The 24,972-nt window shown below is 40.5% G+C and overlaps 1 protein-coding gene across 5 annotated transcripts in view; it reads right to left on the minus strand.

The window, feature by feature from the left end:
• The window catches only part of FSHR (follicle stimulating hormone receptor), a 163,990-nt gene that overhangs the window by 47,837 nt on the left and 91,181 nt on the right, over positions 1 to 24,972 (minus strand). For 4 of the 5 annotated variants that reach the window (XM_050316701.1, XM_050316699.1, XM_050316698.1 and 1 more), the window contains one exon: positions 4,103 to 4,174. The exons of the other annotated variant lie outside the window; for it this stretch is intronic. In XM_050316701.1, the coding sequence (XP_050172658.1) occupies positions 4,103 to 4,155 (53 nt within the window). In that variant the 5' untranslated portion in view covers positions 4,156 to 4,174. The remainder of the gene's footprint in view (positions 1 to 4,102; positions 4,175 to 24,972) is intronic. 5 annotated transcript variants of the gene reach the window in all.

The following is a 24,972-nucleotide window of genomic DNA, read 5'->3' on the forward strand; positions in this document are numbered from 1 at the left end:
CTAGAACCAATTTCCAAATGTCTTGGTTACACTGAATCCTAACAATTTTCTCAAAATAGCTTTAATGATCTTATTTAAACACAGCCTTTTGCATACCAAATGAAGCAGCACACAATACACTGTGCAAGAAAAACTGGAGAAGCTGCAAAATGCTGAACAGCTTTCTTGGTAGCAGAAGACACAGACTACTCATCCTCGGGTGATCATGTGATTCCTGCCTCCCCTTCCCTCCCCACTCTCGGGCTGACAAGTGTTACAGGCTCACATGCCAGAGCTTACTGAAGCTCTTTTCAGGAGCACATGGGGTGGGTGAGCCATTTGCTAGCCCAGGCAACTTTGGTGGCTACTGCTGAAGAACGTCTGGATAGTGAACCTATCAATCCACCAGGTTTTAAAACTTGCTAAATAAAGTGAAGACTTCCAGTATGCCAGATTATCCTGATGAGACTTTCACAGTCAAGCCAAGAACTCTGCTCCTTCATCAGCTGCAGGAAGAGAGATATCCCTTGATTCAAAATACTCTCTTCTGGTGTCTGCTGTCCTCAAGTACCTCACCTGAGTTTGGCTAAAACATAAAAGATAACACAGTATGATCTAATTAAGTCAAAGGAAAGTGTGACTTGCCTTTTATCCTACAGGGCCAAACAGGAGAGATTTTAGCATCATACATACATTGTGTTGGTTGTTGTAGATGAAGTAAGCTGGTGCTCATGTATCTACGTCACAGACCAGCAGCATTTGTTCTTATTAGCGATCACTGGATCAACAGTCTCAGCAGAAAATCAAATCAAAACAAAACACGAAAGCTTGAATGCACTAAGTGATGAAGTAAATACAAGATTAAGAGCTACTTTTTCATACAAATTCATAAGGAAGTGGTAGATAGTAGGTGCATATGTTCCATGACACCTACAAAAAGAACAAATAACTAATGATGAATTTTCAAGGGGATTGTGCCCCAGAGTACAGACGTGAGGCCTCTTTGGCTTGCACAGGGTAACATAATCAGACCAAACTTCCTATAAATATGATGCCCCAACCAGGCCTTCTTAGATCAATGTTCCCAATCTACTTTGCTACATTGTAGTAACAGGAAGAAACTTAGTAACAGAAAAAGAGAGACAATATTGCTTCAGAGGGTCTCCAAATGAAGCACTTTCAGTGCAGGTTGAAGATGACATAGCTGCTGCAGAGCATGTCAAATTGACTTTGCCAGGTATGTGCCTGCACGGCACTGCTTTTTAATTTAGTAACCGGAATGTTAATTAGTTCTGGGAGTGTAAACAGGTTGGTTAAGCAGGAGTCGAGACGAACTGCCACGCGCCAGTTGTATAAGACTTAGGAGTAGACTAAACATGTACCAAGAATAACTAATCTGCTTTTCTGAACACCTATTTGCTAAATTAACACGAATGCAGAGTTGTGCAGAAGTCAGAGAGCTGGTAGCAACAAGATGACAAGGCTGTTCCACAGACCTGTGGGTTCCTGAAATAGTTTTTTCTACGAAAGTTTAAGTTGCTGATGCCTGGGGGACACCACTAGTGACAAGCCACCCACTGGTGCCATTCACCACTGCTCTCTGGGCCCAGTCATCCAGTCAGTTCTTAATCCACCAAAGAGTGCAGCTGTCCAAGCCACAGGTTGCCAGCCTTTCCAGGAGCATGCTGTGGGAGACAGTATTAAACATTTTACTGAAGTCTAGGAAAACTATATCCACAGCCAAATTCTGCCCTCCCAAAGTCCAAGGCAGCCGTTTTGCTCACCTCCTTCCCTACTTCACCGAGAGTTGAAAACACTATAATTTCTGACCACCACATTCTAACTTGTAATCAGGCAGCTCATTCCCAAAAAATGATTCCAAAGACCACCATTTCCCTCCAAATTCTGGTCTTTAAAACCCACCCGGTTCTCAGAAACACACTTAGGAATGATTTATTAGTGAAAAAAATTATGTGGACACAAAAAATTGTGTTGACTGCACAAGATACTGGTTTTTCTTCAGTAATGCATTCAGGAAATATTGTCACTTCATTTTTAGTCTATTTAATTCTAGGTGAGCACATATATATACTACATTGAAGTATCTAATTTGTGTACATCAGGTTATCCACATTTTACCATATGGAGGTATCACAATATTAATATCTATTTTCCTTAAATAGGCTACAGTTTGCTTAATCTTTCTTTCTGTGCATGATCTTGCAAGAGTAAAAAGGCTTTCATACAAAGGCTGTGTTTTTATATGCAAATCTATTATTTGATTACCCACTTTTTTGTCCCTACATTATTATGAATATTTCTGATGAATGTTTTATGGGTTAGGTTTAGGATTTGCAAGCTATTTCAAATTTTATCTGTTTGCCATATCATCTGCAAATACTGCATCTTTGTTGATGTTGATTGGTCTCATTTACATATTTATCACACTTTTATTTTCAAGGATGTTTTGCTATAAACTGTCTGTCCCCATTTCTCCTCCGTGTACTACTAGTAGACAGATGTATTTTTAAATTGAGCCCATTTCCATATATAATTTTTTTGGTTAAGAATAAATCATCACTTAGAGACAACCTATTCAATGCCTTCATACCTATCTGACATATGGTTTCTGGGTAATTAAAGATAACAGAAGCAGTTCACAATGCACTTTGCAACTCACTTCATAGACCAGAGAGCTCAGTGGTTTTCCATAAGGACTAGGCTAAAAGGAACTCCACAGGACTGGGGAGAAATCAGTGCCAAAAAATTGGCAACACAGAGCTGATCTCAGTCCTAACTAGGACTTTTATCAAGAAAAATGACCTTTTATGGTGGTGCTTGCTGGGTTTATGAGAGGTTGGATCCATAAGTGGGAAGTTTTTTAGTTTGTACATGCTAAGAGAAGACTCCTGAACCTACAGTAAATCCCTGAAATGGATCTCCTATTGCAGAAAAGGCCAGATACCATGTGAGCTTTACCACTTGCTACTGACTAGCAGCTCTTCAGTCCTTCTCATTGTTTGTTCTCCATCCATCCATCCATCCATCCATCCATAATCCATCCTTCTCCAGTCTCAAAATCCTTTCCCTTTCTTGGTCATACTTTCTGGTGTGTTTACTTTCTTGCTAAATTCCTTTCTTGTGCAAGAGTACAAGGGAGAAGGGTAGAAATGGTGCAGAGAACTGTCCTTTTGAGCTTTGCCATTACACACACAGCACTGAAAAGGACACTGAATTTTAAGTGCCCCACTCCCACCCAGACTCCTCTTGGGTGAAGAGCCTTTTTGTGATCCTCTCCTCTCACAGTGCAAGCACTGGCTGTGTTTCTTAGTCAAATATTGTGATTTGCCCATATATGAAATAAATCGGAAAAATCATACATGCCCAACAATAGTTTAGGTCGGACAGTGATGGTTCTAATTCCTGGTGCTAGCACCAAATAACCCATAGATTTTCTGTTGTTAAAGAACAGTTGTGAAGAAACATATTACTAAGGGTAATAATAATAATAAAAAAGGTAATAATCCTTCTAGTGGTGGAACTGCAACACATCCACAAGAGCATACTAATGAGTGTAAGCTACATTTGGTTCATCAGAGGTGTTCATAATTGCATCTCCATCTTATCACTAAAAGTCACAGAAATTAGGTTCTTACACTCTTTGTGTGCTAAGATTTTTGGATCTGTCACCTGTAAGAAACTTCACGCCCACATCTTGCCAGCGGACTCTGAACATGCACGAAACAATCCTATTTATTCATTATAGGGAAAGGGAATTGGCTGACCTGTTCTTAACAGGAGTGCTTTCCTCCCTAATCTTTCCACTGTTTCATTCCAAAACTCTCAAAAAAATCAGTTTCCAGTGATCTTCTGATACAACACTGTATTTATTAACTGCAATGACACTCCATGTTCAACCAATCCTTTGACTGAAGACTGCCCATTTGTTGATATGAAAATGTATTTGTGACAACATTTTTCTGGAACATGTGGTGTTAATAGAAAAAGTTTCTTTTTTTTTTTTTTTTTAATACCAAAAGATGAAATATATGAAGCTTAAAGATAGAGAGATGCAACCAGAGACTGCTGCTTGCAGTAAAATAGTTGTTGACATAATACATACATTTTCTCCAGGTCAAGAAGTCCTGTGAAAGCTCCTTTTGGAACAACTCTCATCTTGGTGAGGACAAATCTCCTGAAAATAGAGAAAATGGGGTGATTATTCTCTGTTCACAACACAGGACTGCACAGTAGTCTTGGTAGCACAGGAGAGGCTACAAGGCTACACTGGTACAGGGACAGTCTCTGGGCTGAAAGCTTTGGCATCGAAATACAGCTGTAATATTCAAAGCATTTGTGGGACTCCAACTGCCCTGACCAAAATTGCAGCACAGCGCTGGAGGACCACTGGGGCTCCTCAGGGGAAAAAGCATCCATCAGTGGTTGCCACTTCCCTGTTTATTTCAGTGGTAAATCCAGACCTGCAGCTGCTCTGTGTGCTGGGAGTGAACAGCGCCTTTCTCATCTCGACCGCTCTTTTGAGTGATGCTCAAGCACAAGGATTAAGCAGCCCTCTGGACCCAGATGGGGGTGAGATGTTTACGAGGCTGTAAGGTGGTACATCTATGCTCATGCAGGATAAACCTTAACCTGCTGCAAAGACAATTTAAGGAGTCAGCTACTATCTCCCATTGGTGCAACTTTATTAACTTTATTGCTTCTCACAATCTCTCTTCTAATTAGATGATAATGTGCACCAAAACTGGGACTTTGGAATACACAACTCGATCATAAATGCTCCAAGACAACATTTTTATCATTTTTAAAGGTCACAGAATATGCTTGATGAAGAAAAACCTTTTAAAATATCATATAAACCTTTTTGTTAAATTGGAGTAATCTCCTTTAGTCACAATAAACAAAGAGGACTAGAAAACTTCTGATGGTGCTTAACAAATGAAAGGGTTTCTACTACTCTTTGGAGAAATAAGGTGTTACCTGGGTAATTGTTTTCTTTCACACATTTAATCATTCATAGTTAGTGAGAACTGGAGCCCCTGGTGGTCTAGTGGTAAGGGCACGGTGCTGTCACCGCTGAGGCCCGGTTCGATTCAGGTCAGGGCCACTCCCAGGCAGATGGAGCTCGTTAGCCCTGTAGGCAATCCATCTACGTCCTAAGGACCTCGCTGCCACCGTCCAAGCTTGCTTGGCCCCTGCAGATGAACCTTAGGATTAAAGGGTGGGCTCAGTTCCGCGCACACTGTGTCTCACCTAAAAAATCCAATGCGTAGGCTGGAAGGTGTAAAGACCTTCCCTGGATCTTCGCTCGCAAAGACTGGCCATTATTATATTTATATTTTATAGTTAGTGAGAACCAACAATTGTATATATTATCATGACCTGCTCGTTGCAAGACATCATATAATACTGGTTGCATTGAGTGACAGTTGTTAAAAAAAATTTTTTTTTTCTTTAAAAAAACCAACAAACCCACCTGTGTTACATACATGAACATGTTACATACATACATACATCGCACTCTGTGATCACCTTCTTAGTCTATTTTCCCATGGAAATGGAAATTACTTTTTTTCCTGAATTACTATGGAAGTCTTTTTTCCAGTGAGCACATCTTCCAGATCACTCCAAATTATTATTGTCTCAGAACTGTTTTTGTATGGCTGTTTGGGATTGTCTTTCATCTTGTGTCTATGCTGCCTCATTGTAAGGTCTGCAGCAGGACAGAAAGGGGAACTCAGCCTGCTATTGCCTGCTGTGCAGTCCTGCAAATTTTAACACAGTGCTCAAAACAAGAGACTTTCTTACTGTTCACATAAAGTATTAATGCAATCCTCATCTATGTTTTATTTCAAATTATTAAGTTAGAATTTTCATGGGAGATTATCAAGTTTTAATCAAAGTTCTAGGGGGAAAAGTATTACTCTGACAGAGTACCAGTGCGAAAGGTTCCCATTTTTTAATTGTAGGTCTTTAGAAGAATCTACCCTCTCATGAGTTAATATTGACTTAAGCAGGGCAAAGTCAATGCACACCTCACCTAGCTCTAGAGATGTCACTGTGATTACACCAGGAGTGAACTTGGCCCCACACTTTCAAACATTGAAATTTATGGTATTCTCAGTCCTGAAAGACGATGAAGTCAATTTGGTATTTCATTATTCTTGTACTATCATTAATGTAAATCAGTAAGAGCTTCAACATACTGTCACACAAGAATTACAGTATTGAGATCATTATGCAAATGTTAGAAGGATAAAAGAGCTTCCCAGAAAAGGCCTATCCTGGATTAGGCAATTTGTAAAACCCTACTGAAAACAGGGCTGGTGTAATGCATGCAAAGCTACGGCTGTGCTTTCAGAGCAGTTAGGTACAATGGATCCTTGCAGAACACCCAGCAGGCTTAATGCTACAAAGCTGAACCATCAGGAAACTCTTTAACTTTGATCTGTTTTGAAATCTTTCTCAAACTCTGCTTTGTAGAAATGCAAGCCTAATTTCTGAGCCCTAGAAAGCAGGCTTTGTCTGAAAAGCCACCTATAATTTTTTTATGGCAATGTGCTAAAATGAATCCTCTCTCTGCAGGCTCAGGTCATCGGACATTTGCAATCTTTTAATTAAATACTGGCCTACACCATGCTTCACCACAACAAAAAATTACATTCTGATACAGAAACTAATGGAAGGAAGGGAACCTCATTCATAAATGGGGTTACTTATATGAGAAAAGCCACATCTGCATAGAATTAAAAATCAGACCTTGAGTTTCTTTATTGAAGACCCTGATATCCTGCATTAATAAGGAGCCACGTGTCTAATGCCCCGGAGCAGTTAAAGTAGAATTGAAGTTTAATAGCTGAAATCTCACATTTCACTTTAAAAAAATTAGGGTTAATTGTTTTTAAACATCTCTGAGTAGGCTAATAAAGTCAGTGTTAATGGTATAATGAACACTGAAAATTAGAATCAGCTACTTGTTGAATTATCAACTGTATAATGAATAGGAGTCTATTATAACTAGCCAAATGCTGTATTGTCAATAAATCTCATCAATTAGTCTCCAAGAATCAATCTGTACTTAACTTGAGATACTGGCTGTTCAGTACCAATTCTTTCTGAGGTACATGGAGAAATTAATTGAAAAGCATTTCCTTGGTTTTGTTGCTGGCAATATTGAAGTGTTAAAGAAATTAATTCAGTCTTTTTCAAGCATGTTTGCTTGAGACAAACAGTTAAAGAAACAAACAGTTAACAAACAGTTAACAAACACAACAAACAGTTAAAGAAAAGCTTCCTTTAAAAAACATGTATCTTAGAGAGACAAGCAGTATTTGGTCCTAAAAACTGATGTTAGCACTTAAACACCAGCAAGGAGAGCACTGAAAAGCTCTCAGTGAAAAACTCTCTTCAGTGAATGGTGTGGAATTGAAAACCTAGAGCCAGGTGCCCAACAGGCATGAGGAAGGTTAGATTGAAGGTTAGGTGATCCAAAAATCTGTATGCAAAGTTAGCCTCCAGGAAACTTCAGATCTCATCTCCCAGGGCTTTCAGCACCAGCCTCATCACACACAAGGACCCCACTTACAGCAGGCTTTGTCATGAGGGAGGAAGAATTGTCATCCCTCAATGCAGCCCTGGCAGCCAAAGCAGAGACATGGAATGGGAGTCCTCTCTTCAAGTCTTCCCTTACCCTGAGTGCTACAGACCCTTGAATTTCATGCCTCAGGAGGATGCTAAGTGGCCAAGGGACCTCTCCCTGTCCAGGCTCAAGCATCATGCAGCCAGGGCTAGACTTCTTGTGCCACCAAAGAAGACAAGGGGGAACTTACCACCCTCTCTAGAGGCCTTAGAGCTGATTTCCCTCAGACAAATTATAAAATTGATAATTACACTTTTTTAAGTCCAGAGTTTAGTGATGCTAATATTATTTGTGCTACAACAGGTCCCAGAAATCCTAGAAAGGACTGCAGTGTAGGAGCCGCCAAAAACTTAACAAATGAGAGCGCAGAAAGCAGAGGAAAGGAAACAAGCCCCGGATGGTCACACATGAGATGGTTATCCTACACTGTGTGAAGGTAATATACATAGCTGGAAATAGAAGAATGACAATAGTAACTATTGTTATTCACTATGTACAGAACTGTAAGACAGATGTAAATGTGGCCCATTATTTCTATACATGCCCTGATATCTGGGAGAGGTCTCTAAATTCTGACTTAAATACATCTGTTGAAAGTGATTCTTAGAGAGTTTATTGATAGAACTGTCTGCTCTAGTTCTACAATCACACTTCTACTTTATGGACTGAACATGCAAAATTTCGACAACTTTTTCTACTTTTAATTTTTAAGTTTTTTATATGCCTCTTTATTATATAATTTTTATTTGTCTCATGAATGTGTGTGAGTAAATTTCTCTCTTATGAAGCCACTAAAAATATGTTGCTACTTAAAGCTACAGCTGTCAGGAGTAGGGCAGAACTGTCTCCTACTGATTTCTTTATTTATACAGAGACATGTAAACCTGGTTATTTAGAACACTTAATATGAAGTCAGTAACACAGATGACTTACACTTTATATCATTGTGAAGAGCAAACAATACAAATACATCTTGTTTCTATATGGTTGTGTCTAGTATGAGAGAAATATCATAGTGCCACTTAATTTCAAAGCCTATAGAGGAAATGATGCAAAGAACAGAAATTAGCAGGTACTGCTAAAATGTTCCTTAATAACCCCCTAACATTTCCAGTTATGAAAAGATTTATTGACCTTTTCCTAAAATAGAGTCTTCTTCAGCTGAAGTAGTTGAGACAGGCAGAATATATGACATGAAGGAAAAAAACCCCTCCAGAAAAATTAATGTTCTCCCGTCCAGACCCACAGGAATCCAGTAACAGAAAAGAGATTGACCTCATCATAAAAGGATGGAGGACTGGATGTCATTATTCAAGTTCTGGTGCCCAAGGTATGGGTGATGAAAAAGACTTGGTAAATTAGAAGTTAAAAAAGTGGACCCATACAGGTCATTTCTGCTAAATGTCTCTGAAAAAAAGGGCATAGGAAACCTCTGAAGTGTGCACATTAAGCAAATCAGTGTAAAGACACATTTGTGAGGTTAGCCATTTATGTTCAAAATTATGTATTTTACATATTCAGCAAATGAATTTTCAGACCCTGGTTCCAAACGTTTTTCTTGAACAATTACTGAGATGCTGTTTGGCATAAATTTTCCATCAGAACTTGCTCCCACTCTGCTTTTGTGTCCCCCATTTCCAGCACCCTTCCTTGCCAGACGCCTCCCCCCGCTCCCCGCTCCCGGCAATAATCTGGCACAACAAAGGTATGCACTGATTATCAGAAATTAGACTGCTTAAAAAAAATAAAATAATTTCTGCTTCATAAAGCCTGGTTGAATTTAAGTCTTTCAAAACACTCTTTAAAACTCATTTCTCAGATCTACTTAAGTCACACACAGTTAATCAGAAAAGTGTGTGCATTGTAGAATTATCTTCCCTAGCTCATGTAAATTGCAAATTCATGATGTTAAAATGAACTATATTAAGCAGATACTATAAACTTTATAACTTAAGGACCAAAGGAAAATAAAATAAAAAGCCAAAAAGATTATGTGGCCATAATACTAAATCACCAAATTTGATTCCAAAGAAATAAATGTGATAGGATTTTAAAGAACATTTTACTTTAATCTTTGAGATAATACACTGATGCTATCACCTTCTAATCCTCTGCAGCAATGTGCATTTTGTCACAAAAGGATTTACAATGAAATTTATTTTACTATCTGTAATTCTTGTGGTTGTTTCTCTGTTTTTGCTTCTTGCTTTGGAGATTGGCTGGAGGTTCCAGCACAAGCAACAGATGAGTCTTTGCTTTACATCAGAAAAAGACAAAATGACGCTATGACCCATTTAATGTGCTCTTGATTAAATGCACAAATCAACACAAACCTGCACCCTGGATGGTTTTTTTTTTCTGTTTTTGCTTGATTAGTTAATGCAACAGTGAAGGACTGTTTTGCTTTTCATGCCATAATAGGAGGCAAATAGATACTGCAGACCACATCCCAGATGGCGTAAATCAATTGAGCTGTGTCACCTTGGCCCTAAACTTTTGTCCCAATTCTCATTGGAATGAATCATGAGATTCCTTTGAGCTAAATGCAATTTAATTTAAATTTATGAAGAACATTTGTAAGCCTGCGGCTCACTGAAATGTGTTCACACTGCCACATGACTTCACTATGACTAGGGTCTGATTCTAGTGAACATCTCACTGGGAAAGGGCATATGTAGATATATGTGAACATGAAAGTATTTTTCCTAATCAGTTGCCTAGGTGGAAAATCTCTGTAATCTATTAAGTAGCTTGTAGCTGCTTTCAGTCATAGCTATGTTTTCCCTTTCCTAGCAGCAGGAAGAGAGGAGTACAAAAGTCATAAATCGGATACTAAAACATCAGGTTTCAAAAACCATCAAGCTAAATGCAAAAAGCTTGGTTTAATTTGCTTTTTGGTTTTAAAGACTTTAGAGTGCATTCATATCATGCTGCAAAGCTATTTTCAACTCTCACAGGGCTTTAATTTAAGAACAGAGAAAGATTTACATTAGTCACCTCAATTTCATGAGATGCTAAAGTGGGGACTTTGTAAGTCTGATGGGATCACAAGGACTGGCACCAGCAGTAACAAAAACGTCTCCCACCATCCTGCTGGCTTGTCTTTCCAGACAACAACAGCATTATCCTAAGAGAAAACCAAAGCCAAGTAGAATATTTTTCTAATAATGACTATTCATGTAACTATAGATTAATTTCAAAAAGTGTACCCTGATAGCACAGGCACACTTAAATAATGGAGGAAGGGCTTTGCAATTCATTTGTTCAGCTGAGACACGATCCAGCCTTAGAGGCCCTACGTCACACAGATCAAAATGGATTTATGAGGGAAAGACCATAATCCCATGCTAACATGCACAATCTGGATTGAAGCATATGATCACTGCGGCCACCTAATGTGCTTAAGTCAGCTGCTCATCCCTTTCAAGTGCTTGCAAAAGGACAAGTTATCTCGACTGTGCAGCTGGTTTCTCCCTTTTGAGGGATGATAAAAGCTGGTAAAGGTGAGTATTCCAAGGAAAACCTAGGCAATATACATTTTATGGAGAAGAAAGAAACAGAGATCCCCTTCTGTCTTTCAGGTTGTACTGGGAGTGACTAGGAGAGAGTGAATTTCCTTTACAGCACCTTACATGGTGCTGTGGTTTAGACCTTTGACCAAAACTGATACCCACTAATCTTCCAGCTTTTGCTGAACTGTGCATAGCACTGAGGCTGCCTTTGTTTCTTACTTTTCCCCTGCAATGAAGACTTTGGGGGGTAGGCTAAAAGCTGGGGGCACACATTGGGCAGGTGACCCAAACTAAGCAGGGGAATATTCCATACCATATAATGTTGCACCACACCATATATCATCATGCTCAGCAACACAGGGGAAAAAACATTCTTCTATCTGACTGAAAAACATAGGATTAATCTGAGAGGCCACATGTCCTCCTTTCAGTTATGCTACCTGGGGGTCCCTTCAGGTCTGAGAGTGATGTAAAGAAAATATTCTGGTTTGTGAGCTATTAAACAAAGTAATGTACAGACAAAGTAAATATAATTAGAAATGTGTTTATAAAGATGCCCATCTGCTTTACAGGTCTGAATCTAAAAGGCAATATGTGCAGCAGCTCATAAAGAGTCACCCCTTAATCTTTTCCAGTGGTCTCCCTTAGAAAATAACTTCCTTTTCTTTTTGGAATTAGATGAAAAGGATAATGAATAGTACTGATGGCATTCCTATTCTAAATTTAGTGAACACTTGCCCAGTGTAATAATGCCTCCCAGCCACAAAAAGCTGAAGGGAAGCATTTCAAGATCACTTAATGTCCTGTTGGCATTTCACTTGCAGAGTGCCCGCAATACCATAACATGGATAACAAAATTCCTGTTTCCCCAGCAGAGCTGTGATGGTGCTCACACAGGCACACAACAAATTAGCTGTGGGATTTGTTTTTCCCAGAGGACCTTGCTTAGGTCAGCTAATAAGTTGCACACAGTGCCCCTCAGCAGCTAACAGCTGATAAGGAGAGATAAGGAAGGACAGAAAATTGTTGTGAGGGAAAAAAAAAAAAGCAAGCATCTAAAAGACTGTAAATTTGGTCAAGCAATGTACTTGTAAGACTTACTCTCCCTCCTCCTTTCCTTAGTTTTCCAAAACCATGGCATGTTTAGTCTCAGCACTGATACCCTTTTCATTTCTGGACAAAGCATAGGCTGTCCTCAGTAACACTGCCATATCAGCCCCCTGTGACGCTGTAGATAGTTTCTTTCTGAGGCCACACGTGCAGGCAGTTAAAAATAAATCTCCAAGATGCTTTTGAATAGCTCTGCTTTAATAGGGTGGGATGAATCTAGAGACAGGGCACTGAGGAAAAAAAAAAAAAGAACAAAACAAGATGGAGGACAAGGAAAAAAGAGAAGATGGCAAAATTCCCAGTCAGAGAAAGAAATGCCAACACTAGGACTTTTAGTCATTTCGAGATATTTATTTAATGCTCTACACTTAATGTAGTTATTTCAGTGAATTTAGGTTTGGTTGCTTTACATTAAGGTGAAGCTAGAGAGGAAAAGAGTTGTGACTATTCAGACGAGATGCCTGTGTGTGTTGTTAACTCATAAAGTCTCTGACAAACAATTTTGTTAAAGATTTAGGTGCAAGTAGCAGCAACGCGCAAGATACGTCACAAACACAAATGACACCTCCTCTGGGCAGAGCACCCTCTCATACAAGCATCCTCTTCAGTGGATCCAGGTGGCTGCAAGTCCAAGTGTGCATCCTGCACCCTTGCAGCAGGTAAAGCAATGCTGTCTTGGCAGGAAGGATCACCTCCCCTAAAGCTTACCCAGCCCTTGAGCAAAGCAAAGCTGGAGCTCTGGATTCCTCTACATTAAGTACACACAGAGAAAAAAGGTTTGCTGCCAAGCACAAATTGCAACAAACAAGTCTTCTTTAGGCCTATGAGCAGAATCACAGTTATCATGTTCGCATCCAGGAAGAGTTTAACTGCTTGGAATGAGTTACCCACAAATAAAGGCCAGCAGTAGGCTTGAAAGCACAGTTAAAATTGCTTCTATTAATGTCAAAGGCATGCTGTGAAAAGTGTTCTGCGTAAGATAAATAACAGAAGTGAATGAAGTTATCCCATCTTGGTTACAGAGAGCCAGGAAATAGTGATTGCTTTATTTTTACAAATAGCTATACTTTTATTAGTATTGATTATCTTGTAAGACACTACACAACTTTTCAGAGAGCACATCCTCGTTCCTCACAGCTTACTCACGTGGGCCTTTGAAAAATGTACAGCATGTGATAAATGTGCAACTTCCTTAAAATCTGACCTTGATATGTGCAACCATCTTTATGGTGAGGAGCCATTAAAATTTTATTCACTCTGAGCACACTTGTGGTGTTGCATCTATTTATATCACCATCTCTGCATATTTTCCTAAGAAAAGGAGTATTGTACAAGTACTGGGTGTTTCGTTCTTGCAAAAAAAAAGTGTTTTACTTTGTGTTCTTTTCCATGAGCAACTTGTCAAGACAAATAGGGTTCTGGAAAATGTCCATAGTCCAACCACATGGGAGGCTTTTTAGGTATTGTCTTCAGAACTTTCTTCCCCTCTTTTGATTCAGTACAAGAATAGCCATCCTGCTCACACACAGCCAGTCACTTAGACTCTTTTCCTGTCTCAAGAATGTGTCAAAAAAGATCTTATTTCACAGCAGGGAGAGAACAGTTCATTGTCTGAGATCGTAGGAGAAAGGTGACAAGTGTTCTCTGTGTGTAGTGTTTCTACCTCTAAGACCTTGGGACTTTCTATGTTGGCAGGCCCACCATACATGATGCTATTTTTATGAAGTGAGACAAATTCTCCAGGGACAAAATCCCTTAAGTTCCGAGTTGGGTGCCTTAGTAAAGGTAAAAGAGAAAAAGAAAGCTTTGCTGTAAAACTTCTTGCTGAACCATTGCAGTGCAGCAAAACACCAAATAACTTTTCTCACTTTATCTTGCTTGGTAAATTAATTAGAAACAGCTAGTGTTCTTTTTATCTCCTTTCTCATCCATATCTTCATAGGCACTATACCTATGCTGCTTAACAGGAAACAGCTGAAATATACCAGAATATTAATAAAATAAAAAGAAAGACACTCACTGTTACATTCCCTAATTAGCACACACAGCCTAATAAGTAACAGGGTCCCCACCAAATATTTGGATTAATTTGGATACATCCAAAGGCTTGTTTGAAGTTGTAATGAGATATCAGATACTCCTGATCCCAGAACAGTCAGAAACCGTTTAAGAAACAGCACTTGGAGATTTGATTGCACTTTTTTTCCTCTGTATCTGAATATGAGCTTTGTAAAAGTAAATATTCTCTCTGCTATCTAATACGTGCTGTATTTTCCAAAAGCAGTGTGAGTGCCAAACACAGCTAACTCAGCTGGCAGTCTCGGGAAAACAGCATTTCCCAAAGGAGGGGTCCCAGATGCAAACAGCACGTACTCTGCTGTTCTCAGGGCACCAGCTAGACTTGTGCTAACATAACTAACCTGAAATACAGAAATGTGCTTGGCCTACACCATATGCTCCCACTTCTCCCCAACAGTAGTGAGTGAAGTGTTTACTTCTTTTTACATACTGAAGCCAACATTTAAATTTTAAATACTTAGGTTTTGAAATAACTCTAAAAGTTACAGAAGTTAACCCCTGGAACTTTAGTTTTCACCATGTGAAAAAGCAAATTCCCTCTGGTCATGTCTTCCTCTAATCTGAATGTTTCTGCTGACTCTTTCAGGAGGATGGAAGCTGACTTCTGGAATTGCTGCTGGCTGTGCAAGAGGATGAACCACAAAGCAAATTGAGAATGAAAGTACCCATGAGATTAAAGTGAGCAACAAGTATGTGTAAAAGAACTTATAATTGTATGTGTAAAAGAGATTAAAAGTCCTCACACTGTAGAGCACTTTGCACATTTTATTCAAGTCCTGTCCTGCAAACATTCCTGCTTACTGCCACACATTCCCACATCATTGGTCCTCTTCCTAGTCACAGAGTTTCCATGCCAAGAACTTTTCTCAGCTCATCTATTAGAGATTGCTGAGGGAAACAACCACAAAGATATCAATTGCAGGTGCCTGGACTCTTTCAATTTCATCCTGCACTCTCCTGAGAGCATCTCTTCTCCCTCGCAGCCTTTCTCTATTATTGAGATCTCTCCCCTATAGACATCACCAATTTGATAGGGAATGAAAAAGCAAGGAATTCTCATTACTTCTCCTTGTGAAAAAAAATATAAATAATTATGTTTTCCTTTTATTTGAGCAAGAATTACTTTGCCACTGCAACCACTGAATTTATTCATCTACCTTCCACTAGCCAAGAATTTATTTTAACATAATAAAATGATGTTCCTGACTAAATATAGCATAGCAGCGAGTGTACCAGTATCCTTAAAATCACTAACTGTACTTTATGTCCTTTAAGACTGACAGGTCTCTTCTCAGTAACACACAGGGTAAAGCTTGCCATGGTGTCAAGCATGGATCTTTGTTGCATTTGGAAGTGAGTATTATTGTTTCGGAAAGAGGCCAGCCTGACCCCAGTGGCAACTGAAATACTACCTTATATCCAGAATAAAGATGTGCTTCATGCTTCCACCTTCAGAGTGCTTCTCAAACGTGAACCCTCTCTGGAGTACTTAATAAACATATACAGTCCTCTTGAAAAGGGTGACACAACAGTGAAATAGAAATGGGAGAAAATTGACCTGACCATGGCACAGCTGCAGATTATGGAAGAATTCTAAGAAAAAGCTTAGCATATGCCTGTGAAAATGTGTTCTTTGCAACATTTAACCACAGTGGATGAAACCTAGGCTTCTGCCCTCTTCCTACACACCCTTCCACCATCTTCCTTGAAAAGATGACTGTGTCATAAACTCTAAAGGACTGTGATGGGCATCTCCTTGCATTAAATTGGATTAAAAAAAGGCAGGTGGATGTGGCACTTGGGCATATGATTTAGTGGTGGACACAGTGGTACTAGATTACTGTTTGGACTCAGTGATCTTGGAAGTCTTTTCCAACCTTTTCCAACCAGTCTTCACACAGCATGTAGTTCAACACTGTAACCTCCTTGCTACAGGACATTGTGGGTGGCAGACATTCAAGAGAAATGGATGAACACATGAAAGTAAAATACCTGAAGAGGGTTGACTGCCAAAATATCCCTTTACTCAGGATGTCCCTGAACCAGGCAGAGCTGGAGAGGTACACATCTCTCTGTTGAGATACATATCAGGGAGGCAAAGAACCTGGACTGCAGTCAGTCTGAGACTCAGCCAAAATGGGGAGGCATACCCAGATCAGCATGATCAAATGCCATCTATTCTGGCACTCTTTGAAACAGGTGATATCTAGACTGAAGTGTTGAAGTGTTCTTCAATATTTACAGTTCATGCAAGTTTTCTTATGCTGCAAAAGAAAGAATTGCTCCTTAGGCAGAAGATTAAAGAGTAAAGCTCAATCAGGGGCAATGTTTTCAGCACCTTGTTCAGACTCTTATTTCATTGCACAGAATGGCCTCTACAAGATTCTTCCAAAAATAAATGTGGCAAGAACACTTTAGCATTCTTTAATAATAAAAATATTCAAAGAATGTGTCAGCTCGCCACAAATTCTTTTGGTTGGTCATTTTGATAATCTTTGTAAAATCAGGCAAATTGCATTGCCACTGCAAGTCTCAAGTTGTCCCTTCCTCTTCTCCCAGCTCCCTCTTTGGGAGGTGGACTATAAAGCAGACTGAGGCTCCTAATACACCAGCCTGTTACAGGACGAGGCTAATCACCTCACAAACAGGGACAGAGACAAGGCAGAGGTGTTTGACACTTTCTTTGCCTCTGTCTTCAACATGGATGACAAACCAAGGGGGTGTCAGTGCGCTGAGTGGAGGACCATGACTGCAAGAACAATCAGCTCCCAGTCAATCCCAAAATTGTGCAAGATCTGCTGCTCCAGCTGGATCCTTACATATCTATGGGGCCTGATGGGATTCACCCGGAATCCACAAAGACCTGGCTGATGTCATCACAAAATCTCTCTCAATGATTTTTGAGTGGGCTTGGGAATCCGGAGATGTTCCAGCTGACTGGAAGATGGTGAACATTGTCCTGATTTTCAAGTAGGGCATGAAGGAGGACCCTGGAAACTACAGGCTGTCAGTCTCACTTCAGTGCCTGATAACATTATGGAGAAGATTATTCTGGGAAGTATTGAGAAACACCTGAAAGACAACATAGTCACTGGTCAAGCCAGCACAGCTTTGTGAGAGGAGAGTCTTGTTTATCAAACCTGATTTCCTTTTATGACAAGGTAGCCCAACTAGGTGCTCAAGAGAAGCCAATTGATGTAACCTTTTTGCATTTCAGCAAAGCTTTCAATACTGTCTCTCCCAGAATCCTTCTGGACAAAATGTCCAGCACAAAACTGGATAAACACGTCATGTGGTGGGTGAGCAATTGGCTCACGGGTTGAGCACAGAGGGTAACAGTGAATGGAGTGACATCAGACTGGTAAACCGTTACTAGTGGGGTTCCACAGGGATCCATCTTGGGCCTTGTACTCTTCAACATCTTCATAAATTACTTGGATGCAGTTTAACAACGGAAAGTCCTGGATTGTGCAGCTGGGATGGGGCAGTCCTGGGTGTATGTACAGACCGGGGAATGAGATGCTTGAAAGCAGTGCTAGGGAAAGGGACTTGGGTGTCCTGGTTTACAGCAAGTTGAATCTGAGTCAGCAGTGCCCTGGCAGACAGGAAGGCCAACCATGTCCTGGGGGGTATCAGGCAAAACATCACCAGCTGTTTGAGGGAGGTGATTGTCCTGCTCTGCTCTGCACTGGGGCTGCCTCACCTTGAATATGGTGTGCAGTTTTGGGCACCACAATATAGGAAAGATATTAAGCTACTGGAGAGAATCCAAAGGAGGGCAATGAAGATGGTGAAGTGCCTAGAGGGGAAGTGATATGAGGAGCGGCTGAGGGCACTTGGTCTGCTCAGCCTGGAGAAGGGGAGACTAAGGGCAGATCTCATTGCACTTACAACTTCCTTGTGAGGGGAAGAGGAGGGGCAGGCATTGATCTCTTCTCTGTAGTGACCAGTGACAGGACCCAAAGGAATGACCTGAAGTCAGGGGAGGTTTAGATATTAGAAAGAGGTACTTCACCAGAAGGTGGATGGATGCTGGAACAGGCTCCCCAGGGAAGTGGTCACAGCACCAAGCCTGACAAAGTTTAAGAAGTGTTTGGATGATACTCTTGAGCACATGATGTGACTCTTGGGGATGATCCTGTGCACGGCTAAGGGGATGTGGACTGACATATAGAATGTACAAGTGATTTGAGGAGAGATAAATTAGGATTACTAAACAAACAACAAGAATTTCAAGCAACCCCCTGGACAGGAATTATTTGGAGGCTGGAGAAGTATTGTGTGGCCCTATTCTTAAGCTACCCTTTGCAGCACCCAAGAATCCCTGTTGTGCATAGGATTCTTGATTCACCTTAGCATAGCCATAGCTTATATTGCAGAGAGAGAGCAGACAAAGGAGAGAATCCCTTCTTACAGAAGAAAAACTTATCATCATCTGCCTTTGCTGGGCTATAACCCTGCCTGGACACCTGGGGGCAAGGAAGCAGACTGTGGAAACTAGACCTAGTATGCCCTTAGTTGGTGCTGATGGGTCAAATTTGAGCTGCTGACCGCTCACAGCAGATAATTTCTGGGATATACAACATCTCTGTGAAGGTTTGGGGCAAGACCACGTTGTAAACAAGCTGCATGGGTTTGCTTTCTTACTGTACCTGGACAGCTGTGGTTTTGCCTAACTGTTGCTTGTAGCAAGTATCCATCCTATCAGTATTCTACCTGTGGCTTTCCAGTCAAAACAAAGATATCTTCCTAATGCACAACATAAAGGATTTCTAACCTACAGAGAAATATTCAGTAACACCAACCCCATCTTCCTGTGCCCATATTGATTTTGAAATAAAGTACAACGTTTTTAAAAGTAGACCAAGGCTTTGGAGGATGTTACTCTATGCTACCCTATGCCCATTTCCTTCATGACAATATCAAAGCTTATGTTTTGCTTGATTGAGTTCAGCTGATAGTTCTGACATATTGCAGAGGAAATCATAGGCTTTAGACCGTGAGGGTGACCAAGCAGACCTCACAATAAATTAGGAAGTGGCTATGAGTTTTTTTTTATTGTGGGAGAACACAGTACAGCAACAAACACTGATAGATGCAGTAGCTATGATACATGGTCCCTGTACAAGCATGACACACAGAGAGCTTTTAACCAGCTGAGGAATTTCGAGGTTGAAGATTTAAATAATTTTGTTAAACCTGGGGGAAACAAGGCTACAGTAGTATCACTGGGAAAATCCACTGACAGTAAAAAAATACTATTAAGTCAATAAATGCTGATCCTTGCCCAGAAACTCAAATCGAGCTTGGCGCTAAAAGGTGTCTACTTCCCTAAGGCTCTATTTTTAATCCATTTTTAATATAAGGGTTTAATTTGATTTATCTAAGTCTGAATAAAAGATAGTTCAGAGAACTATCAACCAGCCCCTAGACAAACCTGTGCTTCCCAGGAAGTAGTAGAGAAAGGACTTCCTCTGCTGGTCCTTAATTCAGGAACACAGTAAGTCCCATTAACTCCAGGATGGCAAGATGAGCACATGTAAGTAAATACTTTCTTTTGTAACATAAAGGTAGTGCTTTGATTTAAGACAATAGAGAACAATACACTGTGGGCCACCATCTGAACAAACCCTGCATGAAAACAGGTCAGGTAAACTTTCCTGAGTTCACTTCATATATCAGAGAAAGGAATCTAAACCCCACTGCTTGCACTGGAGGTGTGAAATAAAATGTCTTTTTTTTTTTTTTTTTTTTTTTTTCCGAGGGAAACAGGGAACAAAGAAAATGAAACACAGAACAGAACTCTGCTTGAAAACAGAGTGAAAATAAATGGATTAGCTTCAGATCAGACTGCCTGGAGCAGCCTGATCTGGAACAGCAGAGCACTCAGGGCTTGTGTTTTTTAAATTAGTTTTAATAAATGGAATCAATAGCTCAAATTATGAAAAAGAACAAAAGCACAGATCAAATCGATCAAGGTTGTAGCTTATCCTTATAAGCCAAGGGGTGTCTTCTCTTGTATCTCTTGTGATAAGGTGACACAAGAATCTACTTGCAGCTTTTCAGTATCTCTCCCAGAACAGCTGTACACAGAGGTGGACAGAGAGCCTGAAAATACTCCTGGTTATCCAAACACAAACACAGACTTCCTCTCCTTTTCCATTCCCCAGAAGGAAAAAAAAATCCTAAAAAAATAATAAGTAAATCAGAAAACTAATCCTTTGTCCTGAAGATAAATGCAGGAATTTACAGAGAGGACAGATCTAGACTGACAAAGAAGCACAAAGTATCCTGCATTATATATAGGATTTCATGCTCAGGTGAAGAGATTCTTGATCAAATGACTGGAAAAGTTTCTTTCCACATATTAGGTTAGGGAAGAGTGCTGGAGATCATTCAGAATTTCCCTCTACCCCAAATAGTCAGCCAAGGATTATCCACTGGAGGGGAGCAAGGGAATGTCATTAACTTCAGTTGGGCTTTTGGCAATGGGAGGGGGTAGTTGCACGCAGGCACCTTGTTTTCTTCTTTATGCTTTGTATTGGTGTTGGGTTCTTCATCCTCAAAGGGATTTGCTCTGGGGAAGCTGCAGTGTCATACTAACAGGGGGCTGGTCACTAAGGAGCAGAGCAGGAATGTGCCAGCAGTTGGGTCCCCACTCTGCACAGGACACCTTTGAAAGGCGGATGGATGTTATGACAAGAGCCGGGCTCCAGGTCGGTCACAGCCATGTAAGGGAACAGCACACAAACTGTCTGCAACACCACATGCCACCAGCAAGGGTAGGATAAAGTAGAAAATCCTACATGCCTCCTTACTCAGAGTAATATATAGGGATGACCCTACTTCAGATAAGATAATTTTGATTAATAGTGGGCTTGTCTCCCAATAATGAAACAAAGGAAAAGCGTATTGAAGCTCCAAACAGCTTTTCAAGTCTTGGTTGAACTCCAGATCACCAGCCCTGGTTCTGTATGTATTGTTCATCACCAGGACACCACTATGAGCTCCTCTTTCATCTCTAGGGTTTTATCCTACACACCCCAACCATCAGCTCTGAAGAACAAATCCTACACAGGAAACTAAAGCAATTAAACATCCCTCACCTCTTTTTTTCTACCCCTCCAACAGAGCCTTTTGTTAAATGTAAGCCAAGTACAAGCTACCAGTCCTGAATTTATATATTCAAATACAGCAAAACTGAAGAGGCTTTTGGAACACCATGTGACAGCTCTAGAGGTGTGAGAACAATGCTTGGTGCTGATAACCTCTGCTAACTCCCATTCATCCTCAGGCTGAAAAGCTGGCATCACTTACGTGGGCTTTGTGCTCACATATAGCACAGAAGAGTCTTTTTTCATTGCTGTGGTTGAATTATAGATAAACAGCAGAAGATGAATAGTAATCTTGTAATAATAGAATATATGACAGATGTACTATTGAAAGTCATTCACATGCTCCAGTGAAGAGCATGGTTCAAAGCCTATCTGGAATAGACTTCCATCTTGCTAATAAATATTCAGAGACTTTATAGTCTTCAAGGTCGTAATACTGAACATCTGACAGAAATTTCAGTATAGATCCACAAGCATTTTTTATTACATTTTGATAAGAAGTAGATTCCTTAATGTTTTATAGCAATCAGTGCCTTTGCCAGAAGACACAGAACTTTCTTGGGCAAAGTACTCAGTGGTTAACTTCAAGTCCAACAAAATAAAGAAAATACCAATTATGATTCAAGTGTAGTGTAATTTATTTTCTATTCAGTGAGGAAGAATTGATTTTCCTAGCAGTGTCACTTACACTGTAATGATTATTGCACATAAGACAACTTAAGAAAATGATGGAAAAACAAATTAGATGGGCTGCAGATCACTGGCTTATCTTGACTGCTCACCTTGAAGACAGAGTTAGGGAAACATAAGATGTAGTACTGGATATCTGGGTGCTTGAAACCTCTGCTCTCCTTCCACCTCCTTGATATTTCATATTAAAATTTCAAAACAGAAATAAACATTTCCAGCAGGGATGAAACAGCACATCTTGACAGTCTGAGGATGTCTGCTTAATTAAAAACAATGATAACTTGCTGTGACAGAAGATAATTAAAGGGGTATAAATTGTATAAAAACTTGGCTTTGCCTAATGCTCTCATTTTATATAAACATCTATTCCTGAGTCATATGAGAAAAAAGTTACCATGACTCTTTGGCTTCTGTTAGCTGACACTTAGTACTGATGACCAAGTGCTAAAGCTATGGAATAAAAGACTGGGCCAATATTATGGTACAGTCTAATGGAAATCAATAGGAATTCTTCCTCTGATTTTTCAATATGTATCGGATAGACCTTTTATTGCATGCAAGAGCCTGACAAATGGGAACAGAGGTTAACCAATCAGCAGCACAGTGATAATCTCTACATGCTGAGATGGAATTGTCCTGATCAGAGTTCGTAACAAAAAAATGAGTTGGCCTCACACTCTTCTCTGGCGACATCCACAATCAGCCAATGTACCGTACATTAAGTACTGCACATCTTATCTGGCTGATAGAATTTGCTGCAAAAGGCTTGGTTAACCATATTTGGTTTAGCTTAAGGGCAAGCAAAAATGACAGTCAGCATCAACCACCAAACCTGAAATGTCATTGGGAAGTTTCACACATACCCTTCCAGAATCATTACGTTTTCCCTCAGAGTTATTTCAAAGGTCTGCATCATTACTTTATTCTAATTGCAGCTTCCTTGCAGGATCTCCTATCTTTCTGCTCTGTTTTATATAGTAAAAAGTCTTATAGGTTTTAAAGGTGAGATGGCCTTGCAAAAAAATGAGAGAATGTATGAATTTTGTAGCTGATTACTTTATCAAGAGAATGTGCCACTAATTTATACCCTTTGAGCTGTTTGGTTAGATGCAGTGCTTGATATGTCAGTCACTTTGATTATTTCATCACACTAGCCAACCACTTTTTTTTTTTTTTTTTAAATGTAATGTCCATATCTATTCTTGCAAATAGATTGTTCAATGAGGAGGTAGAATAGCAGTCATTCTTTCTCACTTTCTCAGATTAAGGAATTATTTTGACAATGAGAAAATGAACATTTGCTCTGAGTTGACAGTTATAAAGAATGTTTATATTTCAGGGCTTTGTTTGTAAGACTGTAGTGTTGCTTTTGGCAAAACTTGCAGTTTGTATAAGTGCTACTGTTATTCCTGTTACTGAACACAGTACTAGGGGACCATACACTGAGTTACTGAAGAGCAGATCACAGAATTACAGAACTGATTAGGCTGGAAAAGATCTCTGAGATCTTGAAAGGGACCCTCCAAGATGATTGAGTCCAACCTTTGACAGAACCACCCTGTCAACTAGAATGTGGCACTAAGTGCCCTGTCCCATCTTTTCTTAAACACCTCCAGGGATGGTGACTCCACCTGGGCAGTCCATTCCAATGTTTAGTCACCCTTTCTGTGAAGAAATTTCTCATCATGTCCAACCTGAACCTCTCTTGGCACATCTTGAGTCTATGGTCCTCTCGTCCTGTCACTGGTTGTCTGAGAGAAGAGGTTAAACCACACCTGGCTACAGCCTTCTTTCAGGTAGTTGTAGAGAGTGATGAGCTCTCCCCGAGTCTCCTCTTCTGCAGCCTAAACAACCACAACTCCTTCAGCCCCTCTTCATAGGACCTACACTCTAGACCCTCACACAGCTCTGTTGGCCATACCTGGACCTGCTCCAGCACCTCAGTGTATTTCTTGCAGTAAGGGGCCCAGAACTGGACACAGCACTAGGGGTGTGGCCTCACCAGTGCCGAGTACAAGGGGACAATTGCTTCCCTAGTCCTGATGGCCACACTATTGCTTATACACGCCAGGATGACACTGGTCTTCTTGCCCACCTGGGCACTCTGCTGGCTCATGTTCAGCCACTGTGGACCAGCACCCCCAGGTTCTTTTCTGCTAGGCCACTTTCCAGACCCTCTTCCCTGAGCCTGTAGCGCTGCCTGGGGTTGTTGTGGTCAAAGGGTAGGACCTGGAATTTGGTCCTTGTACTGTTGGCCTCAGCCCATCCATCCAGCCTGCACAGATCCTTCTGCAGAGCCTTCCTATCCTCCAGCAGATCAACACTCCCACCCAACTTGGTTCTGTCCCCAAATTTACTGAGGGTACACTTGATCTCCTCATGTAGATCTTCAGTAAAGATATTGAACAGGACTGGGCCCAATGCTGATGCCTGGGGGACACCACTAGGGACCAGCCACCCACTGGTGCCATTCACCACTGTTCTCTGGGTCCAGTCTTTCAGTCAGTTCTTAATCCAGCAAGGAGTGCGGCTGTCCAAGGCATGGGCTGCCAGCTTTTCCAGGACCATGCTGTCAGAGATGGAGTCAGAGGTTTTACTGAAGTCCAGGTGGATGGAATCTACTGAACTCCAAAGCCTTTCCCCCTTTCCCTCATCCACTAGATGGGTTACCTGGTCATAAAAGGAGATCAGGTTGATGAGATGGGACATACCATTCCTAAATCCATCCTGGCTGGGTCTGATTCATTGGTTGTCCTGTATGTATTCACACAGTGAACACTAGTGATTGTACTCAAGATTATCAGTTCCATAACCTTCCTGGACAGTTAGG

The sequence above is a fragment of the Myiozetetes cayanensis genome, unplaced genomic scaffold, assembly GCF_022539395.1.
Source record: "Myiozetetes cayanensis isolate MyiCay16 unplaced genomic scaffold, myiCay2020 scf2-11, whole genome shotgun sequence".
In the NCBI taxonomy this organism is placed as follows: Eukaryota; Metazoa; Chordata; class Aves; order Passeriformes; family Tyrannidae; genus Myiozetetes; species Myiozetetes cayanensis.